The sequence below is a fragment of the Podarcis erhardii genome (assembly GCF_964252035.2).
Source record: "Podarcis erhardii genome assembly, chromosome: 5".
NCBI classification, from domain to species: domain Eukaryota; kingdom Metazoa; phylum Chordata; class Lepidosauria; order Squamata; family Lacertidae; genus Podarcis; species Podarcis erhardii.
This window is the reverse complement of record NC_138509.1, coordinates 87,330,169-87,355,634: the sequence shown is the minus strand read 5'-3', so window position 1 is coordinate 87,355,634 and position 25,466 is coordinate 87,330,169. Positions and strand designations below refer to the sequence as shown.

Sequence of the window (25,466 nt, the reverse complement as noted above, 5' to 3'; positions counted from 1 at the left end):
TGGCTCACTGGATGAAGCAATGCATCCCCTCCAACATTTCTCTGATGAAAATAGGGACATCCTAAATAATAATAATAATAATAATGCCCTTTCATCTGACTGGATTGCCCCAGACACTCTGGGTGGCTTCCAACATATATAAAAACATAATAAAACAATAAACATTGAAAAAAGTTCCTATACAGGCCTGCCTTCAGATGCCTTCTAAAGCTTGTTTAGTTACCCATTTCTGTGGCTTGGGGGTCGCATAACTCCATACCCTCCAACATTTCTCTGATGGAAACAGGGGCGCGCTACCATACCCTCCAACATTTCTCCAGTGAAAATAGGGATGTCCTAAGGAAAAGCGGGATATTCTGGGACCAACTGCAGTAACCTGAACAGCTTCTGTAAATCCAGGACTGTCCCTGGAAAATAGGGACACTTGGAGGGTCTGGCAATGGATGTGACTCTCCCCTTTGTACAGCAGGCTGCGACTCACACCAAAGTCAAGTTGGGGTATATATATAGAGAGAGAGAGATAAATATATGGGCATAGATATATAAGATATGAGGGACGCGGGTGGCGCTGTGGGTTAAACCACAGAGCCTAGGACTTGCCAATCAAAAGGTCAGTGGTTCAAATCCCTGCAATGGGGTGAACTCCCGTTGCTCAATCCCAGCTCCTGCCAACCTAGCAGTTCGAAAGCACATCAAAGTGCAAGTAGATAAATAGGTACCACTCCGACGGGAAGGTAAACGCCATTTCCGTGTGCTGCTCTAGTTTGCCAGAAGCGGCTTAGTCATGCTGGCCACATGATCCAGGAGCTGTACGCGGGCTCCCTCAGACAATAAAGTGAGATGAACGCCGCAACCCCAGAGTTGGCCACGACTGGACCTAATGGTCAGGGGTCCCTTTACCTTTATATAAGATATTTCCAAGCAAGGCAAGGAATTGTTACAGTTCAGATTCTAGTCAGGCAAAGGTATTTAAGGAGAGTTTTCAGCAGGGCTGGAGAGAGGCATCATGGCCTAAGGAAGTCCCAAGATATGGAGGGCAATATTCAGCACCCAGAGATAAGGATCCTTACCTCTGGACTAAAGGCAGGTCAAGGAGCTCTGGATCAGTTCCTGGGAGCCCTATTCACCCTGCCTTGTGTCTCATGATGTCAGAAAGACAGTGTGCGAATGGAAAAAGCAGACTTCTGCACACACATCTTTCAGTGTCAGTTGTTACTAGTTAGTCCGGCTGTGTGTTAATAGTGTTGGGTCAATTGATTTATTTTCTCAGTAACAGGCTGTAGAGGAAAAAGCGTTTGGTGCAAAGTTTCTAAAACCTCTGTAAAAAAAAAAAACCTACTTCTTAAAAAAAAACCTACTACAGCTTAAGATGCAGGCCCCACTCAGGGAAGGAAATGCTTTTAAAACTTTTCAAAGAAATTCTCAAAGCCTTGGAAATGGATGTAGGAATGGAAAGCAGAATTCCACCCTGCCAGCAAAGAAAAGGATAAGGCAGTAGGAGTGCCTTCAGATTCTCCGCACCTTGGGGACTATACCCTAAAGGCATGCTAAGGTCCTAGGCATGCCTGCCCTGGGACCTCACGGAGAAGGACAGCTGATGATGATGATGATGATGATGATGATGATAAGGACCCTGTGGTCCTCCATATATTGTTGGATTCCACCTCCCTCAGCCCCAGTCATTGTGCCCAATGGTCAGGGATGATGGGAGCTGTAGAAACAGGAACATCTGGAAAAGCCAAAAGTTGCTGTAATCAGATTCCAGGTTTGGCAAATAGAAGGGGAAGAAATGGAGGCAGTGAGAGATTTTACTTTCTTGGGCTCCATGATCACTGCAGATGGTGACAGCAGTCACAAAATTAAAAGACCCCTGCTACTTGGGGAAAAAGCAATGACAAACCTAGATAGCATCTTAAAAAGCAGAGACATCACCTTGCCAACAAAGGTCAGTATAGTTAAAGCTATGGTTTTCCCATTAGCGATGTATGGAAGTGAGAGCTGGACCATAAAGAAGGCTGATCACCGAAGAATTGATGCTTTTTTAATTATGGTGCTGAAGGAGACTCTTGAGAGTCCCACGGACTGCAAGAAGATCAAACCTATCCATTCTTAAGGAAATCAGCCCTGAGTGCTCACTGGAAGGACAGATCATGAAGCTGAGGCTCCAATACTTTGGCCACCTCATGAGAAGAGAAGACTCCCTGGAAAAGACCCTGATGCTGGGAAAGATGGAGGGCACAAGGAGAAGGGGATGACAGAGGATGAGATGGTTGGACAGTGTTCTCGAAGCTACCAGCATGAGTTTGACCAAACTGCAGGAGGCAGTGGAAGACAGGAGTGCCTGACGTGCTCTGCTCCATGGGGTCACAAAGAATCGGACACGACTAAATGACTAAACAACAACAACAGTCGTACCTTGGTTTTGAACAGCTTAGTTCTTGAACATTTTGGCTCCCAAACGCCACAAACCCAGAAGCGAATGTTCCGATTTGCAAACTATTTTTGGAAGCCGAATGTCTGATGGGGCTTCCACTGCTTCCAGCTGGCTGCAGGAGCTTCTTGCAGCCAATCAGAAGCCACACTTTGGTTTTGGAAGTTGAACGGACTTCTGCAATGAATTCCATTCAGCTTCCGAGATACGATTGTATTGCTTGGTGCTGGGAGAGTTGCCCGTAGAAATGCGTAACTCCATCACTTTTGATTCATAGCTAGATGGCAAATTGTGATCAACCACTCAGAAATACTCTCTCCTTGCAAGGTTCTAATATTGCGCATGCATGTTTTCCTATGGCTGCTTTGGAATTGTGCGTTGTGTGTTGCCTGGGCAACCATCCCACCACACTCACCCTTCTCTGCCTCTTGTGAATTAGTCACCGACCATCCAGGATATTTGACATGGTCAGGAGGATAAAATAAATGGGAGTAATCCGGTCCACCCACCACATCGGAACATAGAAAGCTGCCTCATACCAAGTCATGCCATTGATCCATTGATCCCACTATTGTCTACACTGACTGGCAGCAGCTGTTTGGGTTTTCAGCTTGGGGTCTCTCCCAGCCCTACCTGGAGATGCCGAGGATTGAACTCGGAACCTCCTCCATGCAAAGCAGATGCTCTTCCTTTGAAAGGCTACAACTTCCATTAAAGAAATTAGGTAAATTACCCAGAAGCCTGAGACTTGTACACAGACAGTCCAATGCAGGTCCCAACTGTCTGCATTTGCTTCTGTAAAGGCGGCTCCAGCTACACGCCAGAGATGCATGCTCTTGAGCTGTACTGGTTTTCCCGAACTTCCATGGGAAGGGAAGGAGACAGCCCATCTCCTTTCGAGTACAGAAGAGATGCATTGTTTGCTGGACAGGAGTCCAAGAGTGGGAAGTCAACGTGCAGCGGCTCATAATTTATTGCGGGTGAAGGCTGAGTATTTAGGGCTGAGGGTTTTGTGAGCAGGATTAAAGCTGGCATTTGTTTGGGCCTCGGGTTTGCAGTGGCGTAGCATGGGTTGTCAGCACCCGGGGCAAGGCAAGTAATTTGCGCCCCCTAACCCGTGGATTTGCGCCCCCTAACCCTACCCCTAACCCTAACCCCCAGATGTTGCACCCGGTGCGGCCGGCCCCCCTGCACCCCCATGCTACGCCACTGCGGGTTTGTTACCTTCCACCTCCCCTCAGCACACCTCTGTATGCTAGCATGAGGCAGCTCTTACACAGGACTTGCACAGGAAAACCTCCCAAGGAATTATGCCCAGTATTTTTACATGGTGCTTCCCCTCCCCGCCACCCACCCGTCCCTCCTCACTCTCTTTCCTGAAGAAATGGGGGTGGAATCAGTTTGACTGCTCGGCCGATAATCCTCGTCCCCCACAAAACAGACATTCTGTACAGCGAAGGCAAATGGGTTTCCCTTGACAAGGGATTTCCTGTCTGCGATCTCAGGCAAGTCATTTAAGAGGCAAATCAGGGACCACTTACATTGCAAGAGTCCCTCTTGACTCCGTTAAATTGTCCCCTAAGTGACTTGTCTAGAGCTAGCATATGAAACAAGGCCTGTAATCCAATCTCTCAGATACAAAGCCTCAGAGGGGGTGGAACTGCATGTCCAGGGGAGCACCATTAGTTGTCCCCCGTGTCTCAGAAGCCCGACTGGCTTCAGCTAGAAGTTGGGCATTTATTGTCACTGATCCCATCCTTTGAATGCTCTTCCAGCAGAGATTTGGCAGGCATCCCTGCTGTTAACTTCCAGGCATCTCTCAAAAGCCTTTTAATGATGACAGTCCTATTCAGTTGTTTACATTTTCTTAGGATGAGCTCGCTGTATTTATGATTATTTTATTATGTGTTGATGGTATCTTGTGTCTTATTGCATCCCCACCCTGACATGAGCGGGTGGTTTGTAAATAATTCAAAATAAATAAATATCCAGGTGTACCCCTGAAAATGGTTACCCAGCGTCAAGTACACACACACACACACACACACACACACCCAGTTGGTCACTTGTAATACTAATTATCTCATGTCCTGATATCACTGAGGGATGAGCGACTCTGTAGATGTTGGCTTCTTTGCGTTCAGTTCTCTACACTTCCACATCAAGTTCACATTTTTTAAAAATAGCCTTCATGGAAATTCATCAGCATATTAGCGCCAATTATGGATGCAATTTTGCCTTACACACTTATTTTTACGGGGAAATTTCCCCTAATTTTATATACTGCATGTTACTTCCACTAATATATGCATTGGTATGTATGCTTTACCCTAGTACTGTGGTACCTCAGGTTACATACACTTCAGGTTACATATGCTTCAGGTTACAGACTCCGCTAACCCAGAAATAGTGCTTCAGGTTAAGAACTTTGCTTCAGGATGAGAACAGAAATCGTGCTCCGGCGGCGTGGCAGCAGCAGGCGGCCCCATTAGCTAAAGTGGTGCTTCAGGTTAAGAACAGTTTCAGGTTAAGTACGGACCTCCGGAACGAATTAAGTACTTAACCCAAGGTACCACTGTATATGCATTTTTGTACACATTACTTTTCTGAGGAACTACAATGCAAAATTTGAAGTGCAAATTTCAACGGGTGGCTGTGTTTGGGGTTGCATCTAGAAATCAGGTGGCAGAAAGTTGGCTTTAAAAAAAACTCTTCCGTTTCCCCCTCACCCATTTCATTTAAAAAAATGACTGCTCATTAATAAACTCCCCATCATCAACTGCAAAAAACTGCAGTTTTTAAAACAAATTAAGGGGGGAAATGGCTGAAAGCGAAGCAGATAGACCTGATCACAAAAACACAATTCTGCCTAGCTTGACATGGTGATAATACGAGTCACAATAAGCTATAAAGTCCATCCAATTATCTGCAACATTAATGAGTCAAAGCCGTCCTTTTTCCTATGAATTACTTCCGTTAATTTGTTCATCACGCCAGTTCCAGACAATTCAGTAAGCTCTACGAAGCTGTCAGAGTCTGAGGGTACTTCCAGTGATTAGCTCATAATGTTAGGGTTGCCATATGTCAACAACTTTTTGTGTCTGGATCATTACTTCTTGAAAAATGGCTGCCCTACACAATGTTTTTGGAGCAATTGTTACATTCATAACCAATGGTTTCACCATATTGTACTAGGTGAAATCTTTGTTGAGAGTACCTGGTCTTAGCACATACCCCGCAAGTGTCCTGGAAAACCTGGGACATTCCGTGTTGTTGTTTTGTGAGAGAACGGCAGCCATTTTTGTTGCTGTGATCTCGCAGGATTTTGCAGCATACTAGGCAAATTAGGTTGCATCCAGCTAAATTATATTCAGAGTGGGCCTGCTGAAATTAATACTGAAATGAATGGGCCTAAACTGAGTTTGGTCATTGGGAAACTGTGGTGTTGGCAGCAAGTCCAGGGCACTCATAGGCCTTTTAAGACACGAAGCATCATTGCCACGCCTGCCCTCAGTGGTACAAGAGCAGCACTGTCAAGAGAACTAAGCACACTAGGCTGTGAAAGCAGCAAGCCTATTCACCGAGGCTGCCCAGAGAGGGCCGTCACCTGGAGGAAGAGAAGCCACTGCCCCACTCTACCCACTACGTCACACAGAGGCTATGGCTACCCCGCCATGTAAAGCAGCAGCAGGGCAGCTGCTTCCTCTCCCTCTCTGGTGCCGTTTCTCATGGGTGCCACCCAAGGCAGTGTTGGGATACTGCCAGGGAGACAAAGGCCATCATGCCCCATGCCGTCTCCGGACGATCCAGCGATCTCTCGTAGAAACGCAGTATCAGTTAATTAGCGACATGAGCCCCAGAAATAGCTTCCCACATTCCAGAGCTCTTGCACGCTCTATCAGCAGAGTTCGCACAGTGAAAGATGCACGCAGGAGAGCATTATTTACAATTTTATTCAGCGTTGGTCAGAACAAAGAAAACATGACTGCCTGTGTTGATGTCTCAGGCACAGGGAGAAAATGAAAGCAGAAACAAACAGAAACTTCCTGTGAACAGGAAATACGCAGACTCTGTGACTCACAAAGCCTGCTTCCTTTTAAGGTGGAACAGAAATATCCTAACAGGCAGCTGCCTCACCCCACATCATTGGTGGGCTGGCTCTGAGTGGGCCCTCTAGCTCTGGCCCAAGGAAACTACCTGCTGGCACTGGGTCTCTTCTGTATAAAGCCAGAAGCTCATTGATCGTCCTCTGTCAGGCTTTGGGGAATAGGATCCGTCCCCCAGTGGCAGTAAATAAGCAGATCAAACAAAAGGAGCGTTCTTACCAGTTTGCTTCTTTAATAATCACAGAGAGAAGGGAATACATATCTTTCTAGAAATGGCGTTGCTCCCAGTAAAGGTTTGCCCCTCCGTCCACATTAATCTACGTCACTCCTACGTCACGTAATCTGAGCTTATTGCCACTGAGCTCTGTGTTCTATCACTCTCAACGCCCGTCTAGTCTTGGGCAAAGGGGGGGTCAGGAATGCTGTCCAAGGTCACTGAATCTGCCAGCTATCTCTCTCCTGGTGATTCCTCTTCTAGCTGCTCCTCAGCCATGATTTCCCAGATTTTCCCCTTTGCAAACCACTGTTCTAAATCAATACAGTCATACCTCGGGTTACAGAAAAAATGCTTCAGGTTGCATTTTTTCGGGTTATGGACCCGCCCAAACCCAGATGTACCAGAACGGGTTACTTCCGGGTTTTGGGGGTCGCGCATGCGCAGAAGCGCTAAATCACGCTTTGCGCATGCACAGAAACACCAAATCGCAACCGTGTGTGCGCAGACGCGCCGCTGCGGGTTGCGAATGTGCATCCCGCATGGCTCATGTTCGCAACCCAAACATCCACTGTACTGCCCTCCTGCCCCTAGGAAGGTTCAGAAGAAGGGGGGGCTGCCACCATTCCTCCTCAATCCAGCCCCTGACATCCTCATTGTTTTCATCAAAGTTCCCCAGATTTTTGCCAGTGGGTCGCACGAGAGATGTGGAACCTCTTTAGCATTAGATTCAAAGCAAGTGCCCCCTCCCACCAATGCACTGAAGTCAAGAGATGCTCACCTCTGTGCAAGGATAGATTTATCTTTTGCTGGGCCTCCCACAGAGCATCACGGCAGTCGTCTTCCCCCCTGCCTTCCCCACGACACCCAGACAACTCTGAACTGCTTGTGATTTAAATCCTCTGCTTCCTTTATTTTCTCTCGGCCATATCTCATTAAGAACATAATGCAGCTTGCGAAAACATGTTCTAAAATGGTATTACTACTAGCCTGGGATTAGGGTTTTATAACACATGTAACTCGGGAGAGAATTCCAAATTCAATTTACAGTAATGTCAAGGAGCAATAAATATATCGGCAGTGATGGGGGGGCTGGGAGGGAGGGAGACGGGCAGCGACAAGCAGATAGGAAAGCATCAACAAATAAACTTTTTGTGCTAGTAATTAGGCACACAAGATTATTATATGTTTAATTGACTAAAGTGACAATTTGGAATTACATCTGGCTGCATTTAATTGGATTTGGAATCTCCAGAGGGGAAGGAGGGGGGGGGGTATTGGAGGAGCAGCCATAAAAAAGCAAAGTGATTTTCTGAAGTCTGTTAAAACCTGCATTAATATCCATTGCACAATAGTTTTTAATATCCTCTCAGTCTAATAAGAGAAATGTGGTAGTTGTTACAAACACTCAGGGCACTAAAGCATATTCAATTAGCTGCAAGATTTGCCACCTCTTCCCCCATTCCCCACACCCCCAAACTCCACCGCGGCAAGCATAATTTAATCAAAGATGAACTATGTTTGACTTTGCCACAAACTGAGATATCCTCTGATACCAGCAGCGCGCTATATCACACATTCAGCTGCTGTCCTGGAAGAAAATTTGACTGTATATAATGCGTGGGAGTCCATAAATACTTTAAAGCGAGCCGGAATAAAACATTTTTGAGTGACCGTTAAATATTTGCTCACAATAAAAATGGAAAAACCCATCAATTGCGGGGAGGGGGGGGGGAAATGTTAGGGCCGTTTCCTCCTCGCACTTTTGTTACCTAATAAAACAGCTCCCCAGAGTTTCCAAATGCATGCTATATCCTTTTGCCAATGGCTGATAATTATGAATGTATGCTAATATAAATAGCTGCATTTGTAATGTGCCTTAGTCCTTGCTTGCCTTAGTTTGCGAGAGTGTCCCTTTGACAAGGGGTTATGGAACGGTGGTATCCTGCCCCAGATCCTGAGCAGCAGCCTGCTTTGGCTCAGGGTAGGGCAAGTGGAAGGAAACACCAACCCCTCCAACATTTCGCCAAGGAAAATAAGGACGTGCTATTCCGAAGAATTGATGCTTTTGAATTGTGGTGCTGGAGGAGACTTTTGAGAGTCCCATGGACTGCAAGAAGATCAAACCTCTCCATTCTGAAGGAAATCAGCCCTGAGTGCTCACTGGAAGGACAGATCCTGAAGCTGAGGCTCCAATACTTTGGCCACCTCATGAGAAGAGAAGACTCCCTGGAAAAGACCCTGATGTTGGGAAAGATGGAGGGCACAAGGAGAAGGGGACAACAGAGGACGAGATGGTTGGACGAAGCTACCAGCATGAGTTTGACCATTATTGAAGCTTCTGCTCCTTCCATGTTCCTCTTTTGCCTCTGGGATGGCAGCTATGGGTGCAAGAGGTACACCTGGGCAGGCCAGAATTTGCATGGGGCCACTGCTTGCTGGTGCGGGGCTGCAAAGGTTTCGTAGCCTGTGCGGGTCTTTTAGGTCACGAGCATCGCATTTCTGTATTCTCATCAGTCTTCTTCCTCCCCCTGAATTATTTCACTTGCTTATTCTGTTTTCGTCGTTAGGAGTGCCATGGTTGCTGACTACATGTACTGGCTGTCAGGAGGAAGTGAGCAGCATACCAGCAAGCTCATCAAACTGTATTGGCAGGTAAAAATTGATGGCCCAGCGAGGGAGGAGGAGCCCACCTTGCTGTTAGGACCCAAATGAAGGATTGGTGCTTAAAAGACTGCCGGCTAAGGTAGCTGCGGGGCTTATCAATCAGGAGGCCATTATATAGCAGTAACGTATTTATAATGAAGTAGCTTTTTTCCTCCCCCCACCCCTCTCTGAGACTAATTTTAAGGCTAAAAATTCAAGGTTGTTAACCCTTGGCTCATACTTCAATTTTACAGACAGCCATAAAATTTCATCTTTGATACTGTATCATTCTAACAGAGATAGAGATAGATAGATGATAGATAGATAGATGATAGATAGATAGATAGATAGATAGATAGATAGATGATAGATAGATAGATAGATAGATAGATAGATAGATAGATAGATAGATAGACAGACAGATAGATGATAGAGATAGATAGATGATAGAGATAGATAGATAGATAGATAGATAGATAGATAGATAGATAGATAGATAGATAGATAGATGATAGATAGATAGATAGATAGATAGATAAAAGGTAAAGGGACCCCTGACCATTAGGTCCAGTCGTGGCTGACTCTGGGGTTGCAGCGCTCATCTCGCTTTATTGGCCGAGGGAGCTGGCATACAGCTTCCGGATCATGTGGCCAGCATGACTAAGCCGCTTCTGGCGAAGCAGAGCAAGATACAGAAACACTCTGTACCTTCCCGCCAGAGCAGTATCTGTTTATTTACTTGCACTTTGACGTGCTTTCAAACTGCTAGGTTGGCAGGAGCAGGGACCGAGCAACGGGAGCTCACCCCGTCACGGGGATTCGAACCGCCGACCTTCTGATCGGCAAGTCCAAGGCTCTGTGGTTTAACCCACAGTGCCACCCGCGTCCCAGAGAGAGAGAGAGAGAGAGAGAATGAGAGAGAGAGAGAGAGAATCTCTGCTTTGGTACACAGACCTTCCATAAGGAGGGGTTGGGTCTGGGGCAAAAATGTGCATAGTATTTTGGTGTCCTTTCATGTGCTTTGCAAACAGTGAGAGTAGCCTTAGATAGAGCTCTGCCACCAGAGGTTATTCACTCTCACCTGCAGGGTGGGATAGAGGCAGGGTGGAGAGTAGAGTTGCTTGCGGAAGTCAGTATTTGCAAATTCCTGAACTAAATGTCCTGATCCACACCTCTGAGACCAATGCGCTGATCCTTTTCCATCTCAGGAGACAAGGTACCCAACAGATTTATCAGCCCTTAGCAGTTTAAATTTAAAGGAAAATAGGTATTTAAACACATCCTTTGAATGGCAGACTAATGCAGAAAGGGAAATGAATGGCACTTGGAGGGGGGGGGAGACATGCAAAGGTGACATGGACCACGAATAGGTAAGTTCATTCATCCCTACTGCAGAGTAGAAGGCCCAAATGACTCGCAAGCTTTGTGTTATGTCACACAAGCAGGGAAAGAGGGAGATGAGAAAAAACGTATTCACTGGTCAGTCTTGCTGGATGGTAAAGGGAAGTTAACACGCACGGGCTATTCCTTCCTCTTTGTGGCTAGGTGAGAACACCAAGTCTTTCTTCCTTCTCAGAATATGCTTCAGCTGGAGGTTTCTGGTGCTGGAAACCATGAAACCTCCTTTGCTTTGCTAGGAATTTGTGTCTACGACATCATGTCAGAGAACACGCTAGTCAAGATGCTAGACAAGAACTTCATTGTTCTCCTGTCCCCAGTTAGGTATAATTAATCCAGTCCCCTATATAATGACTCTATCCACACAGGGGAACAGAAAAAGAGAGAAATAAAACAGCATCAACATGGACGTACATTGGGGGAGGGGTCTCTTGCTCACCCACCGAGCATCAACCAAAAGATTGGACAAAAGATTCCTGCATTGCAGACGGTTGACTAGATGGCCCTCATGGTCCATTCCAACTCTACAGTTTTATGATTCTAAACAAAGTCTTTCTGGAGGAAATGTTTACTGGAGTGCATGCACATCCCAGCTAAAACCTTATTTCTCCTTGAAAGCCTCATGTTCCACAGGTAGCCAGCTATTAATATCTGAGAAGATTATAGACTTTGCAACATGTTTATGTATACATTGCACCATTCCTCTCAAGATCTCAAAGAAGCATATGTGGCTTCTTCTCGCTTCCTTTGTAGTTAATAATAATAATAATAATAATAATAATAATAATAATAATAATTTATTATTTGTACCCCGCCCATCTGGCTGGGTTTCCCCAGCCACTCTGGGCAGGTTCCAACAAAATATTAAAATACAATAGTCTATTAAACATTAAAAGCTTCCCTGAACAGGGCTGCCTTCAGATGTCTTCTAAAAGTCTGGTAGTTGTTCTTCTCTTTGACATCTGGTGGGAGGGCGTTCCACAGGGCAGGTGCCATTACCAAGAAGGCCCTCTGCCTGGTTCCCTGTAATTTGGCTTCTCGCAGTGAGGGAACCACCAGAAGGCCCTCGGCGCTGGACCTCACTGTCCGGGCAGAATGATGGGGGTGGAGACGCTCCTTCAGGTATACTGGGCTGAGGCCGTTTAGGGCTTTAAAGGTCAGCACCAACACTTTGAATTGTGCTCGGAAACATACTGGGAGCCAATGCAGGTCTTTCAAGACCGGTGTTATGTGGTCTTGGTGGCTGCTCCCAGTCACCAGTCTAGCTGCCGCATTCTGGATTAGTTGTAGTTTCCGGGTCACCTTCAAAGGTAGCCCCACATAGAGAGCTTTGCAGTAATCCAAGCGAGAGATAACTAGAGCATGCACCACTCTGGCGAGACAGTCTGCGGGCAGGTAGGGTCTCAGCCTGTGTACCAGATGGAGCTGATAAACAGCTGCCCTGGACACAGAATTGACCTGCACTTCCTTGAACAGCTGTGAGTCCAAAATGACTCCAGGCTGCGCACCTGGTCCTTCAGGGGCACAGTTACCCCATTCAGGACCAGGGAGTCCTCCACACCTGCCCACCAAAACCAGTACTTCTGTCCTGTCAGGAAAATGGTACATAAGGGAGGATTGTTGATAGGGGGAGATGTTTTTCTTTCTCTCTTGTAATACTAGAACCTGGAGGTGATCCAATGAAGCTAAATGTTGGGAGATTCAGGATGGATAAAAGATAGTAGTTCTTCACACATCTCATTGTTGAACTAGGGAGTTTGCTACCTTGAAAGGTAGACAGTTGAAGACCTTATCTCCTTCCGCACTGGGAGATGGGCCCTGTCAAATCCATTTTCAGTAGCAAGCCCAGGTTTGCCCTGCAGAATGCATAAAAACGCCTCCCATACTGACAGCATCCAGGTCAACTCTAACCACAGCAGAGGCAGAAAGGGAAGTTGCTTACATTTAGCAGTTCAGAAGAAGTTGACACGGTCCTCTTCAGGTGTTGCAGACTTCACCTCCCATCACCCACAGGTAACACTCCCAGTGGTGGGTGGAACTTGGAGTCCAAAACATGGGCTCCCCGCTTTAAGAAAAAGGTCCTCTTTATCCTTTAAAAATCCATTAAAAAACCCTCAGGCCATCCTCGCTCCCCTCTCCTCCTGGCTCCCCTCCTTTTAGTTTGTTGTTCTGGGTGCGATAGTGTCATTTTGCCTTAGGCAGATAATAAATTCTCATGGATTGAAATACTTTACAGCCAGGAGGAATGATTATCTGCTCTGACCTCCTACATAATGTGCAGGGCATATCATTTCACAAGCAATTCCTTCAAAAAACCTAATATCCTGGTTGCATTATGGCATATCCTCCATCTCTCTCTCTCTCTCTCTTTCTTTCTCTCTCTCTCCCCCCACTCCTCCCCAACCACCACACAAAACACAATCTCTCTTTTAAAGATTTCTGTGATGGAGAATCCATCACATTGCTTAGTATGCTGCCTGGGCTGATTAATTACGAGTTTGTTTGTTTTTCTAACTCTGCTTTGTTTTCCTTGTCGAAATTGTCTAGAATCTGCTTTTGCCCTGCACATCTTATTACAAAATATTTTGTAAAATTCAAAAAGGTCCTTCAGTTGAGAGGTATCTTTCCCCATATAAAGAGGTATAAGCCAACATGAAAGGAAGCTGTTGATCTAGTGCAGAGGTAGCCAGATGAGCATCTTCCAGATGTTGTTGTGCCCTCCAGATGTTGCTGGAGACCAACTCCCACTAGCCATGGTCAGTAGGCCCACTGGTCATGGACAATAATTGTAATCCAACAATATCTGCATGGCCCCATGTTGACCCTCCCTGATCTCGATTCTCCTCCACACCCCATATTAATTTGGGCTCTGCTGGTAAGCAGTTCTAATGGCTACATTTTAGGGTTGGGGTGCAATCACTTTGATCTGGGCTTAAAAAAACTGGAGGTCCCCTCCTGCCTTTACTTTGCCCTATGCTGCCTGGTTCCCTTCCTGGTTCCCCAAGTTGAAATATAGTATGATCTTTCCTTGAGGAAGGGAGAAGGGTAGAAGCTAGTGCAGGCCTCACTTCTAGGCCATAAAAGCAACACAGCTGATTTTCATACCTGGCTGCAAATGACAATCTGCTGCCTCTTATCCCCTTTCCTGAAGGAAATGAATTTTTGCTTGGGAAAACAGGTGGACTAATAATAATAATAATAATAATAATAATAATAATAATAATAATACTATATTATTTATACCCCTCCCATCTGGCTGGGTTTCCCCAGCCACTCTGGGCGGCTCCGAACAGAATATTAATAAGAAAAAAAGTGATAAAACATCAGACATTCAAAACTTCCCTAAAAAGGGCTGCCTTCAGGTATCTTCTAAAAGTCAGGTAGTTGTTTATTTCCTTGACATCTGATGGGAGGGCATTCCACAGGGTGGGTGCCACTACCCAGAAGGCCCTCTGCCCAGTTATAATGATAATAATAATTTGTATTATTATATTATTAAATAATATTTATTATTTATACCCCGCCCATCTGGCTGGGTTTCCCCAGCCACTCTGGGTGGCTTCCAACAAAGTATTAAAATACAGTGGTAACCCTGTAACCTCACTTCTCACAGTGAGGGAACCGCTAGAAGGCCCTCGGAGCTGGACCTCAGTGCGGACGATGGGGGTGGAGATGCTCCTTCAGGTATACTGGGCCAAGGCCATTTAGGGCTTAGCAGCTTAGGGACAGCTTTCTAAAGTATTCTAATCAAAAAAGCATGGTGTTTGATGGGAACATATGGAGTGAGCCAACAAGAACTCATATGGCCCTAGTTGCTTCCAGGTTAGCGGTGCAGGTGGGTACCCTCACAGGTGGACGTGGCAATGCTCTTGCATTGGTCCAGGGTAGTTTAGCCCTCATGCTGACACCATAATACCCATACCAGGCCATTAGAAATCATGAGAACTGCAAAGGATAATGCCAACAGAATTTGCCGCCATAAGACAAGGGAGGAATGGATTCAAGGGGAATTAGATAAATTCATAATAGGTCAGGCTGTTTGGTAGCTACTGGGAAACCTTCAGGTTTGGCGATTTTGTGGCTCTGAATTACCAGTTGCTAGAGAACAAAAATGGGAGCATTATTTCCTTCATGCCCAACTTTTAGAAAACTGGGTGCTGAACCAGAAGGACCACTCATCTGGAGACTTTGTGGATATTTAAGTTATAATTAGAAAAATCTTAACCATTATCCATAAAGGAAACAGTTTATAAGAAGTAAATAAGGAGGCCAGATACAGGAGAAAGGAAGTCTTTTATTTGGTTGTTTGTATTGTTGTATGTTATGCTCACGTTTAATGAGGGTGGGTTTGTGTATTGGGGGGGGGGATGTTTGTGTTATGTTGTAAATAAAATTCCAATAAAATTAAAATTAACACAGAAGGACCACTCATCTGATCCAGGAGGACGTTTGTTATGTTAAAAGATAGTATACAAGGCTCTGGATACCTTTTAAAGAATGGGCATGGGGCTTGTGCTAGCTAGATAACGAAAGGGATGGAGTGCTGAGGAAGCACACCATTTGTTCAAAGCAATGGGAGGTGAATGACTTAGGATAACTGACAGTGGTGTGAAAGAACACAAAGGAAGACCATAAGAAATTCACCATTTGGCAGGCTTGGTTGGCATCAGCAAAGACACCTTAGGGCAGCAGTTAGGGTCTTGAGACCCCTGCAGGGTCTGCTGGTACTGCATCCTCTGCTTCTCCCCTTTAACTGATAGATACCAAGTTGATAGGTCTATGAGCCGCCATTTTACGTTCCCACAATGCCACATGAAAACATTAAAGCATTGTGGGACATTTTAAATGCAGCTCCATCAGAGCATTTGTGCTCTCCACTGCTGTTGTTGCCGCCACTGAGCGAGCCTGCAGTACATTGGTACCTCGGGTTACATACGCTTCAGGTTACATACGCTTCAGGTTACGTACGCTTCAGGTTACAGACTACGCTAACCCAGAAATAGTGCTTAAGGTTAAGAACTTTGCTTTAGGATGAGAACAGAAATCGGGCTCCGGCGGCACGGCAGCAGCAGGAGGCCCCAATTAGCTAAAGTGGTGCTTCAGGTTAAGAACAGTTTCAGGTTAAGTACGGACCTTTGGGACGAATTAAGTGCTTAACCCAAGGTACCACTGTACTACTGACGTAGGAGAGAGCCCACGCTGTGGAATTTTGCCAATTTTGCACACCAACTCTGATCATGGGTCTCATGGGCTTCCTTCTGGGGAGTCTTTCTCCCATCCACTCTGTCACTTTAAGGCCCTAGCGCACACCAAAGTACAAGGCGGTGGCTTCATTCTGAAGGCATCATTGACATGGGGCCAGCGCTGACAAACCCAAAGCCATTTGTTTTGTCCATCTCCCTTGTTTTTAGCCGTCTCTTTCTGAGTTCCTCTTATTTAAAAAAGCCTCTGTTTGAGAAGAGCTTCTAATCCTTTCGTCCTTGGGGAGAGAAGGAGCAAAGCATTTAAGTAGCAGCCCTATTTGCGAGACACTGGCAGCAGTGTGAAATTGATGAGGATCATGACTGCAGACCCGCTTGGTGACATGCGTCTCCAAGTGCTAGAAGCAAAATCCTGCTTTACGGGCACATCCTCCTATTAAATCCTATTCCTTGGGTACCGAAATTATACCACTGTTCAGCAGCCAAGCATCTTGCCCACCTATACAGGAAGATGAAAAGGGGGAAGAGGGAACACAAGCAGCTATGCCGATCACGCTTAATTTAGATGTGCCTTGGAGGTGCCATGCAGTGTGTCAAGCTCAGCAGACATTCATAAACCCCCCACTGAATAGTAGGTTTGGATTTCGGAGGTAACCTCTTGGTCATCGCTGTTTTAGCTGGACTGCTGGGGCCTCCTACCACAGTCCATTGCCAGGTTACATCGCATTAGACTTTCCCTGGCTAGGATGATTTTGCAGGCCTGAAGCAAGGGAGAGAGAGAAATTCGATTTGGACAGCATTTAAAGGTGAACCTGCCCTAATTCAGACTTCCAGAAACAATACACGAGCCAGAAACAAGGCCATCCTTCAAAATCCCCACCTCTCCAGATTTCACAGCGCAGTTCTCCGGCCAAGCAATGCGTACAAAAATGCATATACTACGGTAAAGTGTGCATAAATTTTCGCAATACCTCAAGGACTGACTCTCTCCCCATATGGACCCACCCAGACCCTGCAATCATCTTCTGAGGCCCTTCTTCGTGTGCCTCCTCCACCAGAGGTCGGGAGGGTAGCAACATGAGAACGGGACCTTTTTTGCAGTGGCTCCCTGTTTGTGGAATGGCCTCCCTAGGGAGGTGCGGCTGGTGTCTTCATTACAAACCTTTAAGCACCAGGGGGAAAGTTCCTCTTCAAGCCACAGAGCCTAGGACTTGCCGATCAGAAGGCCAGCGGTTCAAATCCCTACGATGGGGTGAGCTCCCGTTGATCCGTCCCAGCTTCTGCCAACCGAGCAATTTGAAAGCACTTCAAAGTGCAAGTAGATAAATAGGTACCGCTCCAGCAGGAAGGTAAACGGCGTTTCCGTGTGCTGCTCTGGTTTGCCAGAAGCAGCTTAGTCATGCTGGCCACATGACCTGGAAGCTGTACACCGGCTCCCTCGGCCAATAAAGCGAGATGAGCACTGCACCCCCAGAGTCGGTCACGACTGGACCTAATGGTCAGCGGTCCCTTTACCTTTATTGTATTTTTATGTTGCGAACCGCCCTGAGATCTGTGGATGAAGGGTGGTATACAAATTTAGTAAATAATAATAATAATGATAATGCTGCACATGTTAGTGGAAATAGTACAACATCACCCTGCAGTTGGCTGGCAGTATGGCACCTCTGGATTGGCCACGCCTTATATAGATGCCAGGTGTTTGGCCTTCTGCTCTTACTTGACCAGCCAAACAGTACGTTCGATTTGCCACTCCTGTTCCAAGCTGTCTACACATCCATGTCTACACTCTTGTGTGTTTTTCTAATGATCATGAGGTGTCACTAAATTGCAAAAATGTGTTGCTCTTCCTGCAGCACAGGTTGCCAGCTTGCTGCCTGTAGGCACAAGAACACCCCTGCAGTGTTTCCTGATGCCCCAGAAGTCTCTGAGACACTTCCCTCGCCATTGCCATGAAGGAAGAAGTTGGAAGAGTGATGCTCTTTCCCACTTCCTAAACCCCCCACCCCCACCCCTGTGTGCTGAGTTCAACTTTTACCCCAATCCCTGGGTGGGAGTGGCCAGAAGTGGTGATACCCATGGCATTCACCTGTGCCCATTGTCCTAAAAAGATGGCCAACCCCTAAATTCTCCAGGCATGTACAACAATCCCCAGGCTGCCTGAGACAGTGTCTTAGGATGCAACAGAGAATTCCTCATGGGAAAGCTGCCTCTGCGCACATATCTCCCTTGCGAGGTCGAAGTGACAGCTAAGTCTGGATCCCCTTTGCTGCAAAATAATACACTTACAGTTTGTTGTAGCATCTAACACTTCCTGAACTTTAAAATAAATCTCTTAAGCCTCCGTGGCTTTGCCTCTTAGAGCTCAGCAGAACACACGAGATGTATTTTTAGCCGTTCCGCAACGCCAGTTTTAAAATAACCACGCCGTGTACAAAAATACGGCCGCCGTCTTAAGTTATTAAACACATTTAAGAACCCAAATAATAAGCTGATATGTGACGTGACCTACATTAGAGGAGGCATAAAACAGCAGATAAGCCAGAAGTTCTCAACTATTACTGTACATGCAATGTTTTATTCATTGAATGGGATGAGCGCTACCGAACGGGGAGGTATGGGTGCTCTGTGCTGTTTCTTTTCCCTCACCCTTAGAAAATAAAAAACAGCCTAACGATATAATAACAGTAAGAATACATTTTTCACACACTATTCCAAAGCCAAGGTACCGTTGCAGAAAAGACCCTCAATCATGAGTTTCTCTAAGGAACTGGGAGTAAGCCAAGTCAGGATCCCAGCTCAGAGGATGGATAAGGGCCACTATTCAGATATTCCAATGGGATATCATGTTCCAGCATCACCTATTTACGCTACTATGCCCAAAATGTCGCACAACATGTTATGTATTCAGTGGTCTGTGTTTGCCTGAGCTTGAGTCTGGACTAAGGATTCTGAGCTCCTGTGTTCTGACTCGATGCATGATGTCCAATCACAGAACATTTCAGGATTTTGGTCTCTGCCATTGGCCCTTGAACTCTGAGTCGTGATTCGCAGCTTGGAAGTTTAGACAGCCAATCACATTGGGAGTGGGAGTGGCCCAGGCCTCCAGAAATGTATATAAGCAGTTGCTGTGCCCCTGTTGTCCAGTTCTGTTAGTTCAATAAAGGTTCTTGCTGTTATCACTGTGCCTTGCCTTGTGGGAACCCACCTATACTTCACAGCATATCAGATGAGCCAGAGTAAACGTTAAAATTCGAAAAACGTGTTAGCCACAATTACAATTAGTTTCAATAACGGTACGTAATAATCAATCAATCAATCAATACAATTAAACTGACCTAATCCAACATTTTACAACCTTGGAGGGTGAACTACATTTCCTGGGATTCTTTGGGGGAAACCATGACTGCTAAAGAGGTTATGGATGTGATCTAATTGAAAGCACAACATAGAATTTAAAATATGCTTCCGACAAACCGTATATACTTTCATTCCAAAAAGGCAACATGAGGTTCTCTGCAATTAACCTGCACGCATTGATTGACAGCCATTTTTACCTGTCCAGGTAACAGATGATGATGATGATGATGATTAGCTTACAAACCTACTTCAGCCTCTGGCCCACTGGAGAGTCTAGGGTTGAGGAAACTGTGGCCTTTCAAATTCTCTTGGACTACATTTCCCATCATCCCTGTCCAATGGCCAAACTTGCTGGGACTGATGGAAACTGATAGTTCTGAGCTTGACAGTTCTAAGAGAGCTATTTTTTACCTCGGGGTGGGGGGAATCAGCTGCCGTTCTCAGGAAACTTCATTATTCCCCAGGGAATTCTGCTACGCAGCTCAGTACGCTCCTTTGGGGTACACCTGAGTCCTTGGGGACTGCCACTGCATAAATCGTCGGTGTCTTTGGGGAACACTTTATCTCTCGGTCTCTTTCTTGACATCTTCCCAGTTTCCAAAATAGCAAAGCGCTTTCTGCAGCTTCGGGTCATCTTATACAACTTGCATAGACATGAGGGTGACGTATCATGCCACTTTAAAAACTCCCTAATTAAAGGCACATAAAATTATTCAAGGAAATCCAGGAAAATGCAGAGAAGTGGTCTAAACAGAGCATAGATCAATTGCAACAGCTTTCACATAAACAAGTGCTAGAAATTGAGGCCTATGAGAGAATTGGTCATGGCTGCCTGTCCAGGTCTATCCTGTGTAGAGAGAAGACTTGAGGGCAAAAGAAACAGAGGCTGCTTCATATTCTAGCATGCTGGAAACATGTTCTTTGAGATGCAGGTAAATAAGTATCTGAGTCAATGTGAAATCCTCCGCCGTCCCCCCTATCTCCTCAGACCCTCCAAGTGTCTCTATTTTCCAGGGACAGTCCCAGATTTAAGGAAGCCATCCTGGTTCCTGATTTGATCATGGAATTGTTGGGACGCTGCCGGGGAGACTTGGCACGCTCTAGTCAGCAGAGTGAATAACTTCTCACAACGGAAGTGGCAGACAGAGACATGTGTAAGCATTATTTACAGGTGTTTATTCAGCATAGTTCAGGAACAAAGGAAAAACATGTCTGCTTCCCTTTGTGTCCAAGCACACAGCAGCATTGCAAAAGCAATATACAAACGGAAGTTCCCAGCAAGCCTGTGCTGGAAGTAAACAGGCATGTGACACACAACAGTCATGCCTAGGTTCTTGTCATGCCTGTTCCTTTTAAGGTGGAACAGTCACCTTAAACAGTCATGCCTGTTCCTTTTAAGGTGGAACGGAACTATATCCTAACAGGAATGTCCCATTTTTCATTAGAATGTCCCTGTTTTCATCAGAGAAATGCTGGAGGGTATGGAATAGGATGCCCACAGGACTTTTTTTTTTCCATCTGGAACTCACCGGAACTCAGCTCCGTCACCTCTCAGGTGGGCACCATTGCCATTCTAAGAGAATGAGGGAAGTGTTCGTGGTTAGTTCCTGCACCTCTTTTTCCAGAGAAAGATACCACTGGACACCCCTATTTTCTTGGGAGAAATGTTGGAGGGTTATCTCCTCAGCCCTTCAGCGACTCCTTTATCTTCTCTTCATTCATGAAGAGTTGTAAGGTTTTTTTCTAGTTTTTACTTCTTTTTCTGTCACAAAAACTTTATTTTTTTTTTTAAATCTGCATTTGTATTGTAAATGAATGCATTGCATGCTCACATATGAACAAGAAAGCAAAAATCTCCGCTGTTCTTTCCATTGTTGCTCCATGCTAGTCTGCTGTTTGTTGAAGCAAACCAGTGAGTATCATTGGTACCAGGTAGAGGCAATGATCCGTAATCATCTGGAGGAACGCTGTTTGTTGTTCCCCGTGTTACAGAGGCCCAAGTGGCCTCAACAAGGAGCTCATCTTTCTCCCTTGATAGCAAGCACGTTTAGGTCGCAATGCTGTGCCCAAGATTTTAGTGTGCCATTATAATTTACCCAGCAGTTCTGAAGATTTCCAGTTGGCAGTTATCACTAGCCTCCCTGCAGTAAATACAGCCGTGGCTAATTCTAAATCTTGCTTATTAATTATGCCTTTCAAAAGGCGTAAGAGAGATGGCTTAGGTGTCAAAGTTATATCACATCTGATTATGTCCTTAATAATATCTAGTATCCTTTGCCAAAATACTCTAGCGCAAGAGCAAAAATAATCTGTGCTCGATCCTATTCTCTTAAATGGGAGGGATCCAAGTCTTTCAGTCTTCTACAGACTGCCCTCCTTTGTGGATTCTTAAATAAATGAGCCAGTCGCTGGGGAGGAGAGAGCTAATGCAGAAGGAGAGAGAGAGCTCCAAGACACTGGACATCCTTAACACCAATTTTTGATGCATTTATCTGCTTTCCTGGCCTGTTGCCAGAGTTCAGGATAGGTTAACATTCATGATGAAGAAAACAGTGTAACCATTAAGAACAGAAAGGAACCACCACCAGTCCGAAAGCCGAGGCCGCAGGAGAAAGTCTGGAAAGGCGCTTGTGGGGAGCAAGAGAGTTTGGCCTTTTAAATGAAGAGCAAGCTGGGGGTTTACCAGACCCACAGCAGGAACTGGGGGGGGGGAGGCTAGGTTTGGGGGCGGCTCGTGGGCTGGTAAAACGGTCTTCATGGGCCGCGTCCAGCCCATGGGCCACACGTTGCCGACCCCTGCCCTTGAAGCACAGGCAGGCTCGGAAAGCAGGAGGGGGAACATTTCTTCTCCGGAAGAGGAGGCAATTAATCCTATGAGTCCAAGGAGTAGTCGTATGGGAAAGGTATTAGACAGGAAACAAAACCAGAAACCAGCTAGCCAGCTTACCAAAAAGCACAGAAATAGGGGCAAGACCAGCTTGTCATAGATAAATAACTTGTGGTGGTGCGTTATAATTATTATTATTATTATTATTTTATTTATACCTCGCCCATCTGGCTGGGTTTCCCCAGCCACCCAGCACATAAAAAATTGTAAAACATTAGACATTAAAAATTTCCCGATACAGGGACACCATTGGTGAGGAATTCAAACACTGACAGCTTTTTCAACACCATTGTCTGACCTGATCACTTTGACAGCACCTTACAGAGTGTATACTGTCAAAAGTTTGAGGATCCCTGGGTGATCAGAACCTTTGGAAGATAGTAACAACACCCATGCATCTGTTAATAGCTCAGTCGGTAGAGCATGGGTTCGAATCTCACGGTCATGGGTTCGAGCCCCACAATGGGCAAAATGTTCCTGCACTGCAGGGAGTTTGACTAGATAATCCTCATGGTCCCTTCCAACTTTACAATTCTATGATTCTATCATGAGGGTTAGAAACTTGCTTTGTAGAGGAGGTGCAGCACCTAAGCAGCAAAGCACATACTTTACAGAGGTCCTCATGTGTGACGTTACCATATATGAGAGTGTGCTGGAGGGGAAATAGTTAAATAGGCTGCACAGACAGGACCCAGGGGGGTGGAGTCAATGGGTCTATAAAACTAGTTCTGGGAGTTAGTTCGTTGGGAGTTGTGGGTGAGTAGTTGGTTGGTTTGCGTGGGTTGGCTGGTTGGGAAAGGCAGTTGGTAATAGAGAGACAGGGCATTGGTCCATGAGTGTGGGGTGGTAGCAGAGATAGAGAGAGGAACATAAGACTAAGAAAGTAAAGAGGAACACTGTTTGGAATGCTGTAATAGTTTTGTTTTAAGTCTGAAATAAAATACACTTCTTTATGAATTGAAAAGCTGACTGAGACTGAAGTGATTTTACCAGGGAGGACCTGGTTGGTGGCAGCGGATTAGTGGTGTACGGGTCAATACTCCATGAGACGAACGGGGGCTCCGTACGAACGCCACATCATGTTTCAGGGCATCTTCCTGAACCACTGCCAGGCAGAGTAGATGATGCTAGGGATAGATTCAGGAGAAGTTGCTTCATACATTGCAGTGCTAGAATTCTCAGGGGTTTGGTGGATGCAGAAAAGAGATTGATGGAGTTTTTTGTAGCGACCATCTGCAACACCAGCATCCCTTCCTGTAGACAATCTGCTGTGAAGATTATGAACAATCTGCCGAAAACATTGCACCAACAGAAGCATAAGTCGTCCTGTATGGATAACACACTTTGAGGAGCACCACTTGCTCTTAAAAATGAAAACTCCCCTTGTTCCAACCCTGAAATATTTATGGACCCAGGATTTGTTATGTCCATGAAGACTTTAGTGCATGCACACAGAGAGACATACACACACACAAATCCACGAAGATGACAAACCAAATAGCAGCAACATACATGGGGTGGAAGAATGGGTTGTACTCTCAGCAGTGATATTTACCAGCACCTTGTCTATTGCTTTCCCACTTTGAGAGACCTTTTATTGATGGCTTCCTCCAAAACAATCACTGTTTGCAGGTCACTCAGACTGTGGGTGTTATCAAGACTTTGCTGTCATGATTTCCTCCCTGCCTGGGAGTCAAGTCCAGTTAAACTCTACAGATGTGGATTGCAGAGACGGTGAAGTAGCATGAAAAATTCCTTCCCAGTACCCCAAAAGACTAATCCACCAGCCCCAGTGTGTTCCTCTGCCCCCACGTGGTTGACTGGGTTGTGCCACCTGCCTGCCCCAGCTGAGATAGGGGAACCTGTGGACTTATTGCTGAACTACCATTCCCATCATCCTCTGGCCATTGCCCATGTGGCTGGGAATAATGGGAGCTGAAATCCAATAAAGCCACTTCTGACCCTAGGGAGGAGGTGGGGTTGCGGGCTTCCCACCCACAACGCCCGCGCAGAGGCTGGCTCTCAGCCCCGCGCTTACAGGGGGAATCCTCTGCCGCGTCATCTCCTGGCCAGCCTATCGGCTGGCTCAGGGGGCATGGCTTGCCGCTCTTAAGGCAAGCGCGTCAGAGGAGCTCCCTCTTTTGCCGCCGTTCGTCTGGGTAATTTCCCACCCACCCTCCCTTTAAGGTTTTCCTTTGACCTTGCTATGGACTTCGGTTGGTTGCCGTTAAGGGGCTTGGTAGGAATTTTTCCACTTGGCAAATTGGAACTGGCCATTTGGTTTTTTTGCCTACCTCATAGCAAATCGTCACAACTTTCACGGTTTGGTGGTGAGGCATTGGTCGGGGTATTGTTATGCAGATGGATGGGGGGAGGAGCGCCATCCCCTCCCCCGGTTGCGAAGGGTAGTCCAGTAAAGGACTCTGGGGGCGTGGCCCCGTCCAAAGCCTAGGGAGGCCAGGGCCCAAGGCACGCCCCTGAGCAGTGACCCCAGGGGAGTGCCTAGTTGATGTGCATCAGCAGGGCTCTCCCTGCTGGTGTTAACCCTTCCCAGACTCTCAGGCATACAGCCTGAAACCGGTTAGCTGATTAGGACCAATGCCTAGGCCAATACCGCTCATTTCCTGCAATCAATAAAGTTGTGACCAATTTTCGCCCATTAACCTTAACTATGGTGTCTTGTGTCTTTATTTCTTCCGGTGGGAGGTGGGAACTCGCCGCGCAACGTCTGGGAGGAGGCAGCAGGTTCCTGTTATAAATACATGCCCCCACCCGCCTCAGTTTTTGGTGCCTTTTTCTTTGTTTCCTTGTTCTACCCTATTTTTCCCTTTCTAGACATAAAGCCACTTTGCTTTCTGCTTTAACCGATAGGTTCCACTGTGAAATGGTTAGCAAAGGCAGGTCACCTGCTTCTCGATTTCATTTCCAGGACGTATTGCAGAAGGGCCAACAGATCAAATTGCTGTTTTCATCCGAGGCAGCGTTCTCCCGAAAGTGAAGTGGCATAATGTGCGCCAAAGTACCTGTTTATGTCCATTACAAAAGAGAAGACAAATACTGAATTACCTCAGCCTTTCCATTCCACCCGAGCAGAGACAATTGTCTCGGCTTTTGGAAACATTACTCAGATTTACACATAATTTCTCAAGCAATTTTGCATCGCCCAAGAGTGACCTTGAGAGCCGAAATGCTGTCTTGTTCAGTCTGCCAGTAAAACGGCTAG

General features: G+C 46.1%; 1 protein-coding gene across 1 annotated transcript in view; it reads left to right on the top strand.

The window, feature by feature from the left end:
- SPATA16 (spermatogenesis associated 16) overlaps positions 1–25,466 on the top strand; it is a 156,007-nt gene that overhangs the window by 81,392 nt on the left and 49,149 nt on the right. The window contains exon 5 of the mRNA XM_081862520.1: positions 9,322–9,406. Coding sequence (XP_081718646.1) covers positions 9,322–9,406 — 85 coding nt within the window. The remainder of the gene's footprint in view (positions 1–9,321; positions 9,407–25,466) is intronic.